At 42.8% G+C, this 22,538-nt stretch overlaps 1 protein-coding gene across 2 annotated transcripts in view; it reads right to left on the bottom strand.

The window, feature by feature from the left end:
• The window catches only part of PDGFC (platelet derived growth factor C), a 226,591-nt gene that overhangs the window by 58,824 nt on the left and 145,229 nt on the right, over nucleotides 1–22,538 (bottom strand). For both annotated transcript variants that reach the window (XM_066573598.1, XM_066573599.1), the window contains one exon: nucleotides 13,459–13,639. In XM_066573598.1, the coding sequence (XP_066429695.1) occupies nucleotides 13,459–13,639 (181 nt within the window). The remainder of the gene's footprint in view (nucleotides 1–13,458; nucleotides 13,640–22,538) is intronic.

Below are 22,538 nucleotides of genomic sequence, written 5' to 3'. Positions count from 1 at the left end.
TTAATGGGTTTGAGTTCTGTCAGTTGCAAACTCGGTCCTAACTCGGACATTAAACTCCCCCATGTGAGGAAGCCCTATGTCTATGCCGTACATGAGTCTCTTAATCTAGCCCCTCAGTTTTAATTACTCCAAGTGAAACATGTCCACTCTCCTCCCTCTGTGTTGCATGGAGTATAAACTCTAGAGCTTCTTGGGGCACCTCATAAATACACGTATCTCACTTTCAGATCAGTTACAATTAAACAGAACCCCGCTTCTATGAGATGAATATTATACTTGCAGCCAAAATGTGTTCAATGTTTGGTGCCAAGTATGCAATGTCTGGACAAACATTCTGCATTGGGTAATCAGCTGGATTTCAAAACATTATATATATTTTGGGCTACTAGCAATTTTGCAACTACTGAATGTAGTCACCGTAAGGGACCATCTACACGGCCATAGGCGTCTTACATGGGCCCGCCGGCGCTGTAAAAATGCCTGAACATCAAAGGGCCTGGCGTATATACGCCAAGGTTGCAATGCCGTGGAGCCTGGGGAGACATTCCCCCTTCCCTCCTCCTCGCCGGCTCACCTCCTCCCCTTGGGCAGTTTGCAATGCGAGGGGGCGAGACGAGGGCGGAGCTAAACTCTCGCCCCTTTTCCGCAGAAAGCAATGGGAGGGGGCGAAGCGGGCAGACACGTAGCTCTGACACCATCCCGCCCCCTCCTATTGCAAACAGCGGCAAGGAGCAGCGAGGAGAAGAGAGGGGGGAGGGAGTTTAGCAGTCATGCTGCTAAACTCTCCCCCACCTCTCTTCTCCGGCAGCTAGCATAGGCTCCCATAGGAATCTATGGAGCTGCTACCGCCAGCATGAAAGCTATGGTGAGCTATTCCTGCCCAGACTCACATAGAATTGTGGAAAGTCTGCCTCAACGTGTTGCTGTTGTGGGTGCATTCCGACACGTTACTACATAGAATAATAAAGCACTTTTTCTGAAAAACATGTCGTGTCCAAATACTTTTGTCCATATAGTGTATATATTAGGGCTATAACTTTTTTTTACATCCTCATATTCCTGTATCCTAATTTAATGTACTTTTGCCTAAAAACAAAGAATTTAATTGTTATTTTGATTTTTCTTTTCAGAAAAGGTCACCCCGAAAATATCATTGGAATATATGGATGCATAAAGAATCTCTATACATCCATATATCCAATTATATGATTTTGGAGTGACCTTTTCTGAAAAAATATTGAAATAATTAAATTCTTTGTTTTTTGGCAAACGTACATTGAATTAGGATACAGGAATATGAAGATGTAAAAAAAGTTATAACCCTAATAAATATAAATATATATATATATATATATATATATATATATATATGATTGTTCTGTAATACGATTGTCTGTATGAGGCTTTAAAGGGGTAAGGTGCCACCATAGCGCTACCTGCCTCATGGAACAAAACCTGGACATACGTGTGTAATAAATAGCAGAATATTAATTTGCATGTCCCCTCCACATCTCTACCGCCCCCTTCTGCCCATTTTGAGGTCTGGGGCAGGGGGCCCAATAGCACAAGAGCAGAATTTCCCTGCAGATTGCGGTGACGTCAGCAACAGGGAGAGGCGGTGGTGTTGCGGAGGGGGCGTGTATAATTAATGGAAGCTGTGACTCGGTGCTCATGCGTTCCGTCTTCATGACTCGAGTTGGGTCAATTACCATACAGTGAGGGAAAATCTAAAAGTAAGTTTCTGCTATAACAAATATTCTACTTTTTATGACACACATATGTGGAGGTTCTGACGCAGATGGCACCTTACTAGCGGAAACTCTAATAACAGAATCCCTTTATTGCTGTTGAGAGAAGCAATACCACGGCTATTTGAAAACCATTCAATGCAGAATGAAAGTCATTTTCCTGTACTGGAAACCCATGTGTCAGTGATACAATCCTAATAGCAGCATTTTCACTAACTTGCCATATAAACATGTACTATTACCCTAAAATACTAACTACAAGTACAGTAAAAGAAAGAACAAGCTATTAAATCATTGTAGCTTGATCTCGAAAAGAATTAATTACACCATTTGTGGCTTTGAGGTTATCATCTTCCAAGTCCTCATCTGCCGTTTTAAGCTTTGCCCGAGGCTTAGCTTTGTGTCTAGTAAGATAAAAGAAGACAAATTTTTAATTATTTTGGCAAAATAGCATGGCTGATGTGTTTGTATGCCTTCGCTGAGTTGGGAGCAATTACTTACGATCATCAACAGTAATGTTAGGATTGCAGTTTATTTAAAGACCACTTCAAGGTGTAAATTGGGTTTCCACAGTTCATTAGCACTGAATCATGTTCCTGCAAAGTCATAGTTGTGATAAGAGCCTCTCCTTACTGAGCTAGCTCTATTCTAGGTCAATGAAGCCTTGTACTCGGCAGCTGAAGTCAAGACCGCCTTTTTTTTTTTAACACATCCCGAGAATAAATTGCATCTTCATACTAATTTAGTAGAACTGAGTTGGTTAGAAGTAACAGTCTGAGTGCAGCAGGGTCGAGGCATTGGCACAAGTCATCATGAAAGAACAGGGCGTATTTGTTAGTTCAAGCTTACCGGTATACTCAGCGATATGTCAACGTCCTGTATAGCTCAAGTGAATTGGGCACATTCATTAGCAGCGGCTGAGCTACGCCAAGTTGTATTGTATTTTTGGTAAGTTTGTTGCACGGTCATGTGCAGTCATGTAAGTTATACATTCAACACTTTCAATAATGAAGTCCTGAAAACCCCTTAAGGCTGGGTTCACACGGGGCGGAAGTTGCCATGGAATTTTCCCCGTAGGGCTCTCTATGCGGAGAGAATTCTGCAGCGGAATATAGGCTTAAAAGCCGCTTCAAACTGGCACCAAATAGTGCGGGATTCGAAGCAGTCTTTCTGCTACTTAAATCTTGCTGAGTTTCCGTGCGGTCCCGCTGCGGACATTTCGCAAGATTTCTGTACCGTATGAACCCAGCCTTAGGGCTTATTAACACAGGTGTGTATTGGCCAGGTTTTCACGCCCGGCCGACATACGCTGCCCCTTGGCTTACAATGGATCAGTGCACATGGGCTTCTTTCTGTGGCGCAAAAGCGTCTGACCAGGCGCTTCCACGCCGGCAGCTGCATAGATTCCTAAGGGAGGCTATGGTAGCTGCACAAGAAGGGAGGTGGGAGGCAGTTTAGCAGCATTACTGCTAAATTCTTTCCCCCTTCTCTTCTCCTTTCCGCCCCTTGCCGCTGCTTGCAATGCGAGGGGCAGGCCGGGGGTGGACCTAAGCCCCGCCTGCTTCGCCAGCTCCCATTGCTGGCTGCAGACAAGGGGCAAGAGCTTAGCTCCACCCCTGCCCCCTCCCATTGCAAACAGTCGGAGGGGAGGAGAGAGTAGGGGGAGGGAAGGGGAAATGTCTCCCCAGGCCCAATAGCAATGCGGCCTTGGCGTATATGCGTCGGGCTCTTTGCCATTCAGGCATTTCATGGCATCGGCAGGCGCACGTAGAACGCCTACGGCCGTGTAAATGGGCCCTTAAATATACAAATTCACACTGGCAGATGCACCCTTAATAGGTCACCAATCATTGTTGTTTTAATGCAGTTTGGCCATAATGTTTGTTGTTCAGGCAAAAGCAAGATTGCTGCCTACAAGGCGAGGAAGAATTTATTAGGCACTATTCACACAATAAAGGTACTTTTTTTTTTTTTTTTACAAAAATGGAAAATAAGGTACATTTAAAGCACGATACAACAGGATGTATATCTCCTTTTTTACTAAAAGCTGGATCATGTTCTGAAATAGGACAGAAAAACATTAAACTACATCTTTTTTGGATCTATCACACCCTGTGAAATGGTGGATTTGAACATAAACTTGACCTTTTAATGGGATGCCAAAACATGCTGCGAAGCCGTTTCATATAAGCCCATTTTGCACATGCATTTTGTTTGTGAAAAAAAGAAAATTGCAGCATACTCTATTTTCCTATTTGAGCATGAAAAAAGCACATACTGAACTAATTACCTTAAATATCCAGGTCAATGAATGGGAGTATGCTTGTTTGACATTTTCCACGCGCAACTGCGACGATTTTTGCATGCAAAAAGTCCAATAAAACATCAAGATGCGCACACAAATACGCAATTGAGCACGTAAATGTACTTATGCCCATGTAACACCGACCTTATACATGCATTAGTCACTTTCAGGGTTGCCAACCATCCAGAAATTCCTGGACAGCCCATAAGAATAAGGCATTGTTTCCATTTTTCTTAGACCAGTGGTACTTGAGCAGGCTACTATACCTTTAAGAGAATAGAACTAAAAAACTTGCAGTGGAGAAGGCGCAACACTCCAGGTTAAAGCAAATAGGAAGTGACCAACCTGGAGTGTTGCGCCTTCTCCACTGCCAGTTTTTTAGTTCTATCCTTTTACTCTATCACGCCCACCCAGGTGGTGCGTCATCTGGTCAGGCAGCACCTCCACTATTGAAGTTATCACTTCACTCTCTTCACCACTTTCACAGTATCATTTTTCACAACAAACACAACTGTTCGGGTTTTGCTCTACCCCTCTTTTTCCTCCTCGTCCACATTATACCTGTAAGGCCTTATTCACACGAGCATTTTAGCCACAATAAAAAATGACGACCATCCGTTTTAACCATGCAAAAACGTTGTGCTGGAAAAGATAAGCGACTGAATTTATACGCAGCTGGAAAAGATAGGTCTTGCCCTATCTTTTGACTGAAATACGCGGGCAGCTCCCGTAGACTCCTATGGAAGCTGAGCAAAAAGAGAGGTTGTTGGATGCTGCTAAAACATGACAGGTGCCTGCATTTAGGCATTAGAAGTAATAACGAGGATTTATGCTGACTGAGGGAATTCCGGGCTGCAGTGCATATACGCTGCACCCGGCCGTGCAAATGGATGAGAAAATACTGATTTTAGCCGTGACTCGATTGCAGCTGTTTCCTGTTCATGCGATTTTTGGCCACGATGCGGCAAGTCTAAAGGTCCATCGCCCTTGTGAAAGAGGCCAAATTATCATAACTTCAGTATCTGACCTCTAGATGTGTATTACTTATAATCTTTACCATTCATTCTGATTTTCTGATGTGTGCATAAAAAATGTTGTGCGTGTTTTAGGATAAGCTGTCCAGGAAAAATAAAACAAACAGTTGTCAACACTAGTCACTTCTCGTAATGATCTGCTAAATGTCTTTGGTTGCTACAGTACTTTGCACAATTGTGTGCAATTGGGCTAAAGATAAAAATAGTATAAGGCTAAGTTCACACTGTGCATTTTTGTTGTATTTTTACACATGCTTATGGTGTCTGTCTCTTAATAAGAATTTACCAACCAAAACAAAGAAAACATGTTACAAATGCAACAAGAATTTGAGAGTTCAAGTTCAACTTTCAACACAGGCCTAAATATTTCAACAGAGTTCATGCGTGACAGGAGATTATGAGAAATCTATAGTACAGATAACACACGGCCCTGGTGACCCCCTAACACCAATTCAGAGACCATAAATCTTTTACATCCCTCATCAGTGGACTAATTAATTATTTACTCCTCTACTCATCCTGGAATTGTTTTAGATGCAATTAATCACACTGTGTCTTTGCTTTTTCATATGTATGTATATATATATATATATATATATATATATATATATATACTTCTTCACATGTAGTCCATTAAGCCCAAAGAAGAAACCTAAGTAGGTTTGAAAGCTTGCTGTAACATCATGTATTTTTGTTAGCTATTAAAAGGTATCATATCTACAAGATTACTTGGTTTCTCCTGCTGGGAACAATCACACTTTGCTTTACTGGCTAACACCGTCCCAAACTTTTTTCACTTTACAAATGCAACAAAAACACACAGCATGAACCCAACTATAGGGACCTTTCACATGGGATGAAATTACGACACAGGAAGCAGCCAAATCTGCAATTGCGGAATTCCACACCAAAGTCCACAGGTCTAACTGCAGTTTTTAATGAAAAATTGCAGGCAGGTTTTAATCCATTTTCACCGGAGGTAGCCTTCAGATCTTGATGCAGAATTTACCATGGCTTGCGGTGCATAGTGCGGCCTATTCTGTCCCATGTGAAAGGTCCCCAAGAGTTGGCTTATGTAATCTTCATTACATCAACATGCCGATTATTTGATTTTTTTGCACACTACTAGTTCAAATCAACTCTACATCAATGAACAGATAAACATGGCTATGGCTGCCATTCGAAGATCAAAAGACAGCACAGGTGGATTCACTTTCATTAAAAAATGGGAAATTTGGCTCCACTGTGCACGCCTTTCCCTGTAATTAATCAAATATGTTGAAACACGAACTGCCAGACATTATAATCTGTAGATGGCATAACCAGCCAAAATCAGCTAAGGGAAGGCAGGTGTTGAGCAGCCAAGCCTACTAATAGTTAATATTTTCCACAATTATGCGGTACCAATATATTCACTGCAGGTGAAATGATCATTAATGTAGTCTGGAAGTCAATGACTATAATGTTGAGAATGTCCTTATAGTTAAGATCAAGATTATGCATAGACTGAAACCACCCCTGCTGATACACAATCAGATAATGTTGAGATCGCTCTGTCTGTTCATGCCCTCATGTCAAGTAACTGAGATAAATACCCACATTAAAATATGCAAAGCACTATGTCAAGTCCATGATGGATTACAGAGCTACTTACATATATATACCAGTCATAACATTAAAGGAATTCAGTCATTAGGGTACATGCTGCCCAAACTACAGGCAGCATGGACCCGGGACAAGTATGCCCATTGCCCAATGCCCAACGCTGCGGCATTTCCGAATAAGTACACTTTGAAGTTTGATTCGGGAAAAGACATATGAGTCACAGAGGTGGGCCGCCCTGACCTCTTCTCGTCGCAGCATGAAGACTGACAGATTTGTTTCCTTTTATGCATAGGGGGAGAACTGTCAGTCAACATTCTGTGGGCCGGAAGAGGCTGGCATGGTCTGTCTCCCTGACTCAAAACTCCATTCCTGAATCAGACTTTAAAGTGTGTTTATTCTGAAATGTCATGGTGTTTCAGAATAGAACATAATGTTTCAGAATATAGCATCCACGGGGACAATGAGCATACCTGTCCTGCATTACTACTGCCTATAGTTCAGGCAGCATGAAACTGATGACAGATTCCCTTTAAAACCACTGACAGGTGAAATTAATAACATTAATTGTCTTGTTAAAATGGCACCAGGCATGGGGTGGGTGGGATATTTTAGGCAGCAAGTGAAGACAGTTCCTTAAGTTTTGTGTTGGAAGCAGGAAAAATGGGCAAGTAAAAAGATCTTAGTAACATTGATGAGGGTCAAGTTGTGATGGCTAGATGAGTGGGTCAAAGAATCTCCAAAGCAGTAGTTCTTGTAGGGTGTTCTCGATATGTAATGGCTAGTAGCTACAAGAAGTGAACCAAAGAAGGACAACTGACAATCTGACAAGAGTGTCATGGGTGTCAAAGGCTCATTAATGCTTGACCAGAGGCTCCACCTTGCAACTTGTAGGACTTTAAGGACCTACTGCTAATATCCTCATGCCAGATATCATAAGACACATTCATAGTACTTGCAGAGTCCATGCCTCAATGGGTCAGAGCTGTTTTGGTGACGCAAAGGAAAACCTACACAATATTAGGCAGAAAAATACAATGTTGTCACATCTATCAGAGACTGCTGACGAAAGTAGGGTGAGTAGGATACTACAACAGTCTGGAGAGGCATGCATATGGGAGACTAATAGTAGCTAGACGTGGGACTGAACAGAAAACAGAGATACAGATCTGAACAGAACACCCTGAACCTCCCCAACTGGGCCTGCCTCGGAGTGCAACACTCATCCCGAAAAGGACAACCTTAGTGCTTGTACAAGGTCTGAAGAGGAATGGGAGCGGGGACTATGGAAGGCCTGGACATAGAACACCAACAACTGACCTCAGACAGACACTGAGTGTGCAAAACAGGAAACAGACAGAAATGCAGAAGAGTAGAAGACTGACAATGTACAGGTATGCAGAGTCCGAACAGGGCCAGAATACAAGGAGTATAACAAGTGCCCTCGACAAGGAGGAGCCAGTTTATATAACATAAGAAAGCCTGTCCTAAGGCCAGACCATCGATAGTTTACACTGGACAACCCCTTTAACGCACATCTAACTATTTCAGTCATCAAACTGAAGCACATTTCTACAGTTAAGTCTCAAGGAAACTTATGTAGGTTGCAGGTTGCATTACCTAAGCATAAAAGCATTTCTACACTATTATCACTGGACAAACAGATTTACAAGAGGGATTTACGCTAATTAAAAAGGTCTGGGGAAGATATTATTGTAGCAGAAGAAAATAAATGATCATCAGGACCTTATTAAAGCTAAAAGAAAGTGAATGGCTGATAAAGCAACAATCAGCCCCTGTAGAATGACTGTGTAATGGCTCAATTCCCTTCCATTGTCAAGATTTTATATAGAGAGCTTTGTAGGCAGATTGTAAACAAGAACACAGGCACGTGATATCATGTCATCTTTGGACAATAATTCAAAGAGATCACTTAATGAAGGAGTTGTTTGAGGTCAAATATCTGCTTAAGCTATTATTTCCATTTATGTAAGGCTGTAACGTGGTATAAATAAAATAGTGTCAACTTCAGCAGAAATGCCTTCTACATGTTTCTGATCTGGAAAAGATGACTGAACTCATTACTTGTCATTATGTCCCTGCTTTTTAGGATCTACGGATAATTTAATGTATATGGCGAGCTGCTGGATATCCTTGAGAGGCTATTCTTCAGGTACATACACATTTTGGTTATTGTGGTATAATGCCATTAAAGCCAATTATATCTATGATGTGTGAATATACTCTAAAGGATAATACATAGAGCTTCAAGTTTTGTTCCCCTATCTAGTTCTATTATTTTATTTCCCATGGTAAGAAAGTGAAGGTGTCAGGTTGTGCTGCTGGGATTTGTTGTACTACTGGGTTCCAGGAGCACACCTTCACAGGTGAGGGCTAATTGAGCTGGCTGGGTGTGGAGTTCCTCCTGCCAGCCAATCCCCATGGGTCTGCTGCATATATATTCACAATCACCTCTGTAAGAGGTAGCGGTTATCCCTTCTCTCTAGGGTTTGCAGTCTTGCATGCCTGTATGTGTTAGGTGTGTGAACAGTGTCTTGTCCAGTGTCTGTGAAGGCCAGACATCAGGTGTGGACAGTCCTGTGCAGTGCTCATTCTGTCTCTGTTTGTGGTGTGAACAGGTTCTATGTGTGGTGTTGCTGGACTCCTGATTAGTGTAGGGACTAGCGGTATAGCCAGGAGCTGTGAAGTGACCCACTAGCTTACATATTTTGATCAAAATGTCAACTAATACCTGGCATTTATATTCAGCCTTACCATCTGCTGTGGAGTGCGAGGTTGTGTGGTGAGTTGTGCATTTTGCCAGTGCCGCCTGGTTGTGAGTATCCTCCTGTCAGGGAGAGCAGGGCCGAGGTTCCAGCGTGGGGCCGCCTTTATAAAGGCGATTGCCCTGCATAGTAGGTAGGGCCATGTCATCCTCCCTGCAGCACAGGGTCATTTTTCCCCTAGACTCTTGTTCTGGGTAACGTTCGTGTTGGCCCCATCCTTAGTTGCCCACACGAATGTAATATAATGCCTCCCCAGTTACAAAAGGTTATGTTACGTTCGTGTGGGCAACTTAGCTCTGGGCCCACACTAACGTGACCCAAAAGGATGGGTTTAGGGAAACACAAGGAACTACCACAGATATACACCTATCCCTATCTACTACTAGGTTTGGTGACACAGACCTACCTGAACGGGGACATCGCCCCTATAAAGGGCAGCCCAGCAGTCTTCGGATCTGAGCCCTTGCTGCTCCTAGGAACCACGCATCCAGGATAGGACACATAAACATGCCACCACGACAGGGACAACAGGACAGAGTAAGCTGACACACATAACCGGAATCACACCATACAGCAGCCAAAATGCAAACGCTAATAGCAGGTGTTAAGCTATAAATTCCAGGTACTAGTTGACATTTTGATCAAAATATGTAAGCTAGCGGGCCACGTCACGGCTCTTGGCTATACCGCTAGTCCCTACACTAACCAGGAGTCCAGCGACATCAAGCTTTCTTACAGCCACCACACATAGAACCTGTTCACACCACAAACAGAGGCAGAATGAGCACTGAACAGGACTGTACACACCTGATGTCTGGCCACCTGCACAGACACTGGACAAGACGCTGTTCACACACCTAACACATATACAGGTATGCAGGACTACAAACCCTAGAGAGAAGGGATACCAGCTACCTCTTGCAGAGGGGATTGTGAATATATATGCAGCAGACCCGTGGGGATTGGCTGGCAGGAGGAACTCCACACTCAGCCAGCTCTATTATCCCTCACCTGTGAAGGTGTGCTCCTGGAACCCAGTAGTACAACAGATCCCAGCAGCACAACGTGACAGTAGGTTTCTTACAGTCTCACTATTCTGTAGAAATAGATTCTATAAACTTCACAACTTAAACGGGTATTCTGGGCATCAGTAATTGATGGAAGGGTGTGCTGCTCAGGACCCCCGTTCATCAGCTGATCATCCAGCCCACTGCACTTTGCAACAGGCTGGACGTTGTCATCAATGGGTTGGGGAAGAAGGTGGAGTACCAGATTCACTTCCATTGAAGTTAATGGGAGCGTCATGCAGCCTCTATACTTCCTGCTCAGGATAAGACGTGACATCCTTACCATGAGAAGAGCAGGAAGCAGTGCAGCGTTCCCATTGATTTCAATGGGAGTAAAGCCAGCGCTCCCCCTACTTCATTTGACGATTGATGATCATGTCCAGCCTGCTGCAGAGTGTAGCAAGTAGAGATGAGTGAGCATACTCGCTAAGGGCAATAGCTCGATCGAGTATTGCTCTTAGTGAGTACCTGCCTGCTCGGGAGCAAAGATTCGGCTGCCGGCGGCGGGCGGGGAGCGGCGGGGGAGAGCGGGGAGGAACGGAGGGGAGATCTCTCTCTCCCTCTCTCCCCCCCACTCCACCCTGCTCATGACCGCAACTCACCTGTCACCCGCGCCGGCAGCCGAACCTTCTCTGCCGAACGGGGAGATACTTGGCTAAGGACAATGCTCACTCGAGCAATTGTCCTTAGCGAGTATGCTCGCTCATCTCTAGTAGCAAGTAGAGATGAGCGAACATGTCCGTTACGGACACATCCGCACCCGGACACCGGCTTTGCCGAACACTGCAGTGTTCGCGCGTAAAGGTCCGGGTGCCGCCGGGGGGCGGGGAGATGCGCGGCGGCGCGGGCGGCAGTAGCGGGGAACAGGGGGGAGCCCTCTCTCTCTCCCTCTCCCCCCCACTCCCCGCCGCACCCCCCCGCGCTGCCACGGCGGCCCCCGAACTTTTTCGCCCGAACACTGAAGTGTTCGCAAAGTTCGGTGTTCGGGCGAAAAAGGGGCGGGGCCGAACGTGTTCACTCATCTCTAGTAGCAAGCCTTTCAGTTCTTCCACATTTGGGGAAAAATTCCTAATGCCAAGAAAGATTGTTCTTTAGCGTTAAAGGACTGCGGATACACATAGATGATGATTGGGATATGCCCAGAGTTAGAGACATTGGCAAACACTGGGATATGTTTAGCATGCCCATATACAATAAGAAGAAAACTGTAGAAAACAAGCAAGTAATCTTTAGAAACGTTCTTAGGCTGGGACATCAGTATGGAGATAAAGACAATCTAAGACTTTACCTCAATAACTCCCTCCTCACCAATAAAACCAGAGATCATATATACTTCCAGTCTTTCTAAGAACTCTCTTAATACCTCTGTAATGATATATGTGTATGAGTCCATATAAATCGAAGGTAGAGCATGGGCCCATAGCAAGTCTAAGTACTCTATATTACGGACGTGTTCAACACAGATCCATAACATAGTTGTGTGTTTGAGGCCTGGACATCTTCCCACTGCACCATAAATATAACTTTTGTACATAAATAAATTAAATTTCTTTTGTAATAAGATGCAGGCTTTGTCCATACATGTGATATGCATGATTACTGAGCTATGTCACCACCTTATGGTGGACAAATAATGGCTATTGACTACAAAGCCTGAGGGTTGAGGTTGCAGGACAACTCTCTCTTATGCCCATAGTAAAATCTGACCTTGATAATATGAAAGCAAAACAATGATTTTCTTCATGGCTTAAACAGATGGGAGCGTTTTAGTCCCATTTAGTCCCATCTGCATAACGAGATAAAACAAAACCATTGATTACAATGGTTTTGTTTCCACTTTCGGGATTCTCAGGCGTTGATACTATGCCTGAGAAAAGATAGGACTTGCCTCAACTTTCTTGTGCGTCGTCAATACTATGTGCGAGAAAGAAATCTTCCCGTTTTTTTCCAAATTCATGCGGAATAGCATATGCCCGTATGAAGCAGCCCTCAAACTGAAGATTTCATAGTCCACACTTCGTCCATAATTCACACAGAAGTAACACGTTGGAGATCTCTTCCGACCGCCTGCTTCCATTCAATGTGAACAGGCAGTCCTTCAATGATGAATGACTGCCTCTTTGTACTAAGTGGGAAGTCACTCATTGAGCTCAAACAAATCGACTAGTGACTAATGAGTGATTTCTCGCTCAGTATGCTGTCGGGTCTCGCATTTACACTGGACAACAAATGGTCAAAATTGCTTGTTTGAGTAATTTTCTTTGGCTAATAGTTGTAAAGCCATCCATATTCTTTATCCATTTGCGATTAAAGCGCAGTAAAGTATACCTAACACACAGTTATGTAATAGCAATGTGCTCAAACTACCCACAATCCCTTCAATGGGCTCTAAATACCTAATTTTTGTATTGGTAATTCAATTGTTTTTGATAGAGGAGATCTGAAGATGCCTACATCGGAGCTCTACTACTGTGAACTATGTACAGCATCAGAAAAAGTTGTGACAAATTGAGTTGAAGGAGCTCAAAATAGTTCCATCTGCATATAATCATATGGTATTATGTAAAATCATACCCTGGCAGTTGCTGTTTGTTGCAGGCAATATTGCTTTCCAAAAAAACTCAAATGTAATTTACAGACATTAAATTTCTTTGCAAACTGGGAAAAACAAAGTTATGCAAGAATTTTCACATGACTAACCACAAGCTAAAATCACTGACACATCCCAAATCAGCAAGTGAAACACCTGGGTATATATTTAGTTTTCTTGAAAGGAATACATTGCTCTCTGGAGAAAGTTGTTTACTTTTCATTAACTTTTTGGGGGCCTTTCTAAGCTTATTATGACCTATAAACGATCAGGTTACAGAACGCTCAGTGCTGTCTTGTAATTACTGTACTGAGCCATTTGCTTACCGGGGTGAGAAGAGTATAATGGATGCAGAATCCTGGTTCAGATGGAAAATACTCGTCAGATACAAATCGTATCCTGATCTGGTTTCCTTTTGATATCTGCTTGCTGGGCACTACCTTAGAACCACACCAGCGTCCAAGTTTTGTCCCATCACTTGGGTCTTCAATCTCCACAAAATCATACCTATTAAAAGAAATTGTAAAATGATTTGATGTCAGACAAAAATAAATTCTGATTCCATGATAAAGACTGATTTACTGACAATTTTAAGAATCGCTGTACTTTCACACATAGCAAATTCTCCACAGTGAATTCTCCACAATCAAGTCTGACATGAATTTTGATACAGATTTCACTTCATATGCCTTCACGTTGGATGGATTATTACTAGAGATGAGCGAGTACACTCGCTAAGGCACATTACTCGGGCGAGTAGTGCCTTAGCCGAGTATTCCCCGCTTGTCGGGAACTCACCTGTCACCCGCGCCGGCCCCCGAATCTTTAGAGACGAGCGGGGCGATACTCGGCTAAGGCACTACTTGCTTGAGTAATGTGCCTTAGCGAGTATACTCGCTCATCTCTAATTATAACGCAACAGCATTGGGAAATATGCCCTCCTGCAGAATATTCAGCCCCAGAATCTGCACTGCTAATATCTGGGTTTTGATGAGGAATTGAAAATGGCAGAACTCTGTCGGCAATTCCGCATCAATATCTGCATTTAGATGTGCAGATTGAGGTCCGGAATTCCTGTGATAGCATATTCCGCAATGCTGTTGCATAATATTCCATCCCATGCGAAAGGTCCCTTCCTCATTTGAAGAGGTGAAATTGGAAAGTCTATAGCATAAATTGAGATGCCACCGCAGGTTCTGCGCCAATATTTTCCATGCCATGTGGAAGGGAATTATTTAACTCTCATCATCATGGCTTGTACTGTGGATTTCAAGTAAGGAAAACCTGCAGTATTTATGCTATATGTGAACATGCACCAAAGCATTAACAATTCTCTAGTAGTGTTAATGATGGCATCTTTTTTTGAGCAGCTAAAACGTTATTTAGTGACATCTCTTGGGTCACCTTCACAAGGGGCAAAATCACTGCAGGCATTCTGCAATGGAATACCCATTGGAAATCTGTGGTGGCCAAAGCTGCACCAAAATAGTGTGGATTTGGCCACGTTTTAAATTGTGGATCAGCTACGGAATTTAACCATTGTATTTCAATGGTTGAATTCCGCAGTGTAAATACAGAAGCTGTGGATTTAGAACCCACAGTGTTTTTCAATAACCCTGTGGGTTCATTGTGGTAAATGTCTGCACAGTGTGATGATTTAAAAAAAACTGCTCCGCATTTCCGCTTGCAGAATTCCTGCAGTGATTCCGCAAGCGGAAATTCTGCAGCGTTTACTGCTCATGTGAAAACGGCCTAAAGGTAAACTGAATCATGAAACCATAGGTACAACATGCGTTGTTCTCTCAGGATACAATATTTTCAACATACAATGGTATTTCCTGGGCTGTTGAAACTTGAAACCACATTCAAGATAAAGTATCAGACAATCTGGATCTGTAGCATATGCTCGTTGGAGGAAAATCCAGCCAATCAACATGGGCATTCCACTGCTAAAACCCCTGTATTACTGAGTGCATGCAATGGCTGGCTGTTTAGCATTGCCTCTCTACAGTGCAGTGTAGCACTGTATGTACTGTGCAGGTCTTTACCTGCGCCAAGATGAGGTTTTCCCTTGAACACAAGGTGGGGGTGGATCCATTATATTCTTCTGTAGTGTTGAGCGAACCAAACCAGTAGAACCCTGTTTCAGGTCAAACTTTGCTAAAAGTTTGGTTCGGCACAAACCAAAACTGAGTTTTTACCAAAGTTCTACCCAAAACAGAATCCTACTGAATTATTTCGCTCAACACTAGTCCTTAACACTGGTGTATAACACTGGCTAAGAGCCATAAAAGCCATGTAGAACACTTTCAGAGTGTAATATAGGGCTTTTATGGCTCTTAGACAGTGTTATACACAAGCTTTAGGGGTTTTGGTGAACTTCCGGTTTAGTTCAAATCATTTGAACTGAACTTATTGCAAAGGTTTGGCAAACTAACTGAATGATTCAAAAGTTTGTCCATCACTACTTTTCTGGTGAACTGTGTGTACTGTACTGGATGCAGAAAAAGTCCCTGTCCTCTACATAGAAAGAGATTTATGGCCTCCAGCAGCTCTTTCTCAATGTTATATGTAAGGACTTGCTTTGTCTGTATTAGTTCGTTACTTACTGCTCTTTAGTCCTTATTTTTTCTTGTTTTGTGTTGACAATTTTGGGTTTCAGAGCCAATTACGTATTTTCCATAGAGTTGTGACCTCATGTTACAATATGTTCAACTTACAGTGGTCATTGTGGAACCAATTATTATGTAACTTGAGGGACTGCTGTACAATATTGACTCCAGGTAGTAGCATTGACAAGGCTGATTCAAAGGTGGTAGTCTAATTGGGCTCAAAGGGCCATCTGCCACATAAAGAGCGATGATACTTCACAATAATTGCACAACTGTGTAATAACGCCAGACATAGCTATTGTACTAAACTAATCAATATATTAGTCTAGTAGATGATAGATAGATAGATAGATAGATAGATAGATAGATAGATAGATAGATAGATAGAAAGAAAGAACACATAAACATGTGTAGAATTCCACAGATGCCATTGGTGTGGATTATGACTTCGATTATGGTGCAGATCCATAGCTGATTTTGCCCTTTCAATTAAAGGGGTGAAGTCTGCTGCTGATCGGCACCAAAATACACATCAAAATCCCTGATAATGGTGTGGATTTTGATGCATTTTTGTATTTTTGAAATGCTGTGGATTTTCCGCTGTGGACACTCCGCAGCATTTCTGCTATGTGTAAACATGCCCTAAGGCCTCATGTCCACGGGGAAAAGAAGAATTAAAATCCACAGCGGATCACCCGCACGCGGATCTGCACCCCATAGGAATGCATTGGACACCCGCAGGTAGTTAAATACCTGCGGATGTCATTTTTCCAGTCAGGCGCGGATCCGCATGCGGGGAAAAAAATGGACATGCTCCATTTTCGTGCGGGTTTCCCGTGGGGACGGCTCCCGCAGGCTTCTATTGAAGCCTATGGAAGCCGCCCGGATCCACGGGAGACCCGTACCAGAATTAAACTCACCTGCTCCGGACGATGCGGATCTTCCTTCCTTCGCGGCCGGATATTCTTTCTTCGGCCCTACGGATGTGCCCGGCGCATGCGGGCGGCACGCTGTGCCGAACACCTCCGCCGGGCTGAAGAAAGAAGATCCGGCCGCGAAGGAAGGAAGATCCGCATCGTCCGGAGCAGGTGAGTTTATTCTGATTTTTAGCCTCATGTCTGCTGGGCAGGAGGGACCCGCTACGGATTCTGCATGGAGAATCCGCGGCGGGCCTGATTTTCCCCGTGGACATGAGGCCTAAGAGTTTTTTCCAGTGACATCCGACAACACAGGGTAAATTGGACATTACACAGGTCCCACTTACAGTAAATCAATGTGTTGTCCATTTACTGTAGGGCAGGACAAGAGCAAGAGGCAACAGGGAACTCCATATATTAACTCTGAATTCCCTAACAGGGTATATGGAAACGGGATTTGTAAACTGGACAACCCCTTTAAGACATTTCCTGTCTAAATGAAAACGTTACATTTTTAAATAGCTATTGTATATCATCATGGTCACAGTTGTCATTTTATCAGCGGCTCCTGATCTTCTTTGCTGCATACAGGAAGCATCCACTTGCATTAAGTGTCTTCTTTTTTTCTCTAAATCCTCCATTGACTTTTCAGCAATTTAATCCAAAACCCACTCTTTCATACCATAATATATCAGACCTAATTACTAAATAATCCATTAACCACCTGCAACTCTTATGCCACTCAGTTCTATTCCCCGTGCCAACACAGCTGTATCATTTTTGCAAAGCTTCTGGTATGCTGCATTTTATCATAGAAGCTCTCCCACATCTTACTCTGTGCCAAAAAAAACTGTGCGCTACTATTTTAAATGGACACTAACATTTCAAGCAGTGATAATTAGCAAAACTGCTAGTTACTTCGTTTACCTAAAATAATGTTTTTATCCTCTAAAGTACTGTCTCCTTTCCTCCTACCTTGCTGTCCACTGTCCGCCCTCACATGATTGACAGGACACGCTAGAATGCAGAGCAAAGGGACAAGTTATCCTGCCCATTGAACTGTATGCAGGGGAGAGAGAGACACTCATACACAGAAGTGAATGTTGGAGCTAATGCTGAGATATCTGCTGCTGTTTATAAACATGCTACATCATGAGGTTATATCTGTGTGTGCATAACATCCAGCAAAAATACATGTTTCTGGTAGCATACATCTTATTTTTGCTGGATGTGATGTGGGTCTTGATCCTGACTGGTTCTGGCATTTGCATTTCCCTCCTCACCTAAAGAAGGTTCTTAGAGCACCAGAGGAGAATTTTTGCCTTCCTTTGCTGCTGTGTATCTACTTTTCTACTGTGTGTGCATTACAGTCAGTTAAATAACAGAATCCCCACAGTTCTCTGTGTACAGTCTATAGAACACAGCACACACAGCACAGCAGCGGACTCCTCTCACCAGTCCTGAGAGGATAGAGAAACAGATGAACAGTCCGCAGAGGAGAAAATGTTGAAAAATACAGGATATAAGTCACATAAAGCGCTGCGGAATAAGTTGGCGCTATACAAATAAAGATTATTATTATAATGGCCAGAAATAGTGTTATTCCTCATGTAAACACACGCCAGCTTATTCTGAAAGGTCATCTGAAAGCCAGGCAGGTTTTAAACATTTTCTTAGGCTGGTTTCACATAGGTGTATTGACATACGTCAGTAATATGGATGTGTTACAGATGACGTTCTAACTGTATGTTATCAATACCTATATTTCTTCATTATTTGATTGGTATTTGCGGTCATTGCTTTCATTCTCCACTGGGCTAATATGGCTCTATATATGCCCAATAGAAAATAATACCATGTAGCACGTGTTGCATTTTTAAAACATGGCTGTGAAATATACGGCCATGTAAATACTGTGTTTCCCCGAAAATAAGGTGCCCCCTGAATATAAGGCACCCCCCCGATAGTAAGGCATAGTAAAGTGTGCAGGCAAGTCAAGAGGCCTGTCCCCTGCTGCCATCCCCGTTGTCTCCTACCTCCAGATGTATAGGTAGATCTGCAGACAGTCGGCTGTTATCCTGTCCCTGCTGTGCTGTACGAGTGTGCTGTTGTGAGCTCCCCTTGCTGGCTGGAAAAGTCCATACTGTACGTTCTGTTCCTGCTGTACACGTCTGCTGTGATGAGCTCCCCCTGGTGGCCGGAAGCTGCAATACCATCCCTGCTTACAAGTGGTCAAGGACCTTCTGTCTGCAGACAGGTACGTTACTTTACAGCCCTTATTTTATGGCTCTGTGTGTGAGTTAGGCACCCTGTGTGATTCTTAAAGCTGGGTTCTCACAGAGCGTATTTCCAGCGGAAATCTCGCAGTTTGGCCACAGCGATAAACAGCGAGATTTCCGCCGGGAAAGCGCTGCTTCAAAAGCCATGGCACTCAGCCGCTTGTTTTGAAGCGACCTGGCTGCACGCTTTTCTGTTTCTGTGGCCGGTGAGTCCGCACCACAACACCGGCTTCTCCCAGCTTTGCCGTGACAGATTTGCTGTCCCATGTGGACGAAATTTCTGAGAAATTTCGTCCACAAAGCTGGCCAATTGAGGGATTAGCGGCCACAGACGGATTTGCCGCGGCGAAATAAGACACCCCCTGAAAATAAGATGTAGCGCATATTTGGGAGCAAAAATTAATATAAGGCGTGTCTTATTTTCGGGGAAACAGGTTATGTTGGGTTAGCTACATATTATGGTCCATAAATTCTGAACTACATGCAGGGTACAAGTAGAGTAATCTGAAGAAGGATTTAGGGTCCTTTAGCACAAGACAGAATATTCTGCAGCAGTGTTGTAGAATATGTCCCGAGGAATATTCAGCCCCAAAATCTGCACTGCTCACATGCAGATTTTGGTGCGGAATTGAAAATAGCAGAATTCCGGCAGAAATTCCACATCAAAGTTCTATAGTTAGCAAAACAGATTTTGGTGTGGAATTCGGGACAGCATATTCTGGAACGCTGTTGGGAATTATTCTGTCCAGTGGGAAAGGTCCCTTATACACAAGATGTAGGCGTTATTTTAGTAGTTTCCCATTAATGATGGCTTCAGATACTGCATTGATTAACAAACAGAACTATTACTTTGTGTATTCATTGAGCCATTTAAATTTTAGGCCCGGAAACATAAAACTCTAGTATCCTGATAAAACCTGTAGTGGGGTGCTGAATAGAGTTGAGCGAACATACTCTGCCAAGCTTAATGCTCATTCGAGTATTTGTGTACTCGATGGTGCTCGTTGCTCGAACGAGCATCACGCCGTGTTCGACCCTGCCCCAGTTTTTGGCTCCTCCCCGCTGTGATGTGCCTGTTTTGGCCCCTCCCCGCCGCTGCAAACTTTCTGGCTGGCAGGCAGGCAGGGAAAAAAAAAAAAAACTCGGCACCCGGCGTCCCACATTCAAAAATGCTTGCATCTCCCATTGTAGTCAATGGGGTTTGTTACTCGGGTAGAGTTCTCAAATTTTCCGAAAAGCTCGACTCGAATAACGCAGACCCAAGCATTTGGGTGCTTGCTTATCTCTAGTGCTGACTAAAGACTAGTGATCATACACTCCATACACGTTGGCTGTTTTATGTTGCTGACTTCTGAATGCAATGGCTGAGGTTGAGGATAACTTTGATACTTGCCATTTTACCCCTTACATTAGATAGTCAATGCCAAGCCTGCCAGACCTGCCATCTATGGAAACCTACCAGCTTAATAGGCTAACATTCCCAGCATAATACATTGCATTACAAAATTATTACAATGTATTTTATTGGATGTTCAAGTCCCCTGGTGGGACAAAAACACGTAAAAAGTTAGGAACAAGTTTTTAAATACATTAAAAAAAACAAATCATAAACTATCAAAACATCCATTATTCATTTTGTACTTAAAAATATAAATAATGGAAACAAAAACTGTTTTGTATCGCTGCGACCATAAAAATCCAAACATTGTTTTTAATGTACCATGAAAACCATAAAATCAGAACCCCCCAAAAAAGGGTTCAAATATAAGGTATTTCCCACTCCATCCCACAAAAAATGATAAAAGTTTTACAATACATTATGAGATACATTAAATCATGCCATTACAAAATAGAACTCGGTTTACATAAAAGAAGCCCTGATACGGCCCAATATTGCTCTTGCCATCCATGAAAGCCCTGTGGATGTGAAGCATTTTCATGTGAAAACAGCCTTGCATCACTGCGGGGATGAGGGGAATCCCCACCGTGGCTATCACAGCTGCAGTAGAGGATAGCAGTGTTCTCTCATTGCTTTCAATGGGCCGGCGCTGCAAGAACTTGCAGCTAGATAGAACATGCTGCGATTTGTTTCCTGCATAGCATCGCGTCGTGGTGCCATCAGGGAAAACATCGCTAATGTGAATGAACCCGTTCAAAAGAATCAAGTTCATATTTTTGCGAGATTTGTGCATCTTGCAACACACAAATCTTGCATGATTTTGATGCCAGTGTGAAGGCAGCCTCAGGCAACTTTTCAGAAAAAGTTTCTGGCCATTATATGACTTGTATCCTGCATTCTCTCACCAGTTTTTCTCCCTCTGCAGATTCTATATCTAATTCTCAGTTTTCCCTGAGTTATTGGGTATATATTAACTGCTATAATGTCTCCTAGACACTTCACTTACAGAGAAGATCTGATCCTGCTCCTCTATTACTGTCTCTAAATACAGAGAAACAGAAGCAACATGGAGCACAATATGCGGAAATACTGAACAATCTGTGCACTGCTGCTCCATTTATTTCTATGGGACTCCTGGAGAGTACAAGTGCTTTGCTATCTCAAACAGTCCTATTAAAATGAATGGAGCAGTAGTGCACATTCATAAATACCATTCCATTCATTTGGGGGGGGGGGGCATTCTATTTATTTACTGTTTTTCCTCAGTTTTGGTGCATTTTTGGCTCCATGGCTTTTTCTTCAAGGCATATCATGCTCTAAGTATGGCATTTTTAGGCATTTTCCCAATAGGCTTTTCTATAGTGAAACAGAAATGCATATCAACAATGTGTGACCACAAAAAGGCACAAATAAAACATTTGTTAAAAATGGATACAAATCTTTTTTTTTTCACCCCCCACCCCCCAATAAAGGCACACAATCTATGTGTGAAAGAAGCCTAGAAGTATTACTTATTGCAATACTAATTTCATATGAATTAACACAGGTCACGTTTAGCGTCTACACAAGCACAAAACAAATAACGTTGTATAACCTCAAGCATTTGTAATGTTAGCTCTCATGTACCAGAATCACTGGTCATTTATTTTAATGACTTGCTATGTTACTTTTTGTTATTTTCTTAATTGTAAAGCATTGTGGAATATATTAGCACTACATAAAGATTAATGTCCAACTGCCATATAATAAGTGAACACGTAGTAACTAAGTCCTGCATCCATATAGATGTGTGTAAATACAGAGTATCATATGGATTTTAGACTTCTTGTACATTATAATACCACTACTCATATTGTGTTACGGTAGATACAACAGTTGAAACCAACCTAAAAAAGGATTTACGAAACCTGCTTTATGAACCAATCAAACCTAACATTCTCACGGCAACATGATACAGAGCATATAGCACTAAGTGGTTTATAATAATTACTCCCTTTTTCAAGTCTTTCCCTAGGGAACTGTAGAGGATTTATGTCCTTTTATGTCCAACAAACAAGTCTAGTTTGTCGACAAAGTTTCTGTTCTCATTTGGGAATTTATGAATTACTCATTTATTTTGTAAGAAGCACAGCTGCTGCGAGACTTCAGAAAAGGGGTGATGGTGTTCGATTGGCCTTCCTGCAAACTTCGGGGGAACCT

The sequence above is a fragment of the Eleutherodactylus coqui genome, chromosome 7, assembly GCF_035609145.1.
Source record: "Eleutherodactylus coqui strain aEleCoq1 chromosome 7, aEleCoq1.hap1, whole genome shotgun sequence".
Taxonomy (NCBI): Eukaryota; Metazoa; Chordata; class Amphibia; order Anura; family Eleutherodactylidae; genus Eleutherodactylus; species Eleutherodactylus coqui.
Note: the sequence above shows the minus strand (reverse complement) of the source record. Positions and strands in the feature narration are given on the sequence as shown.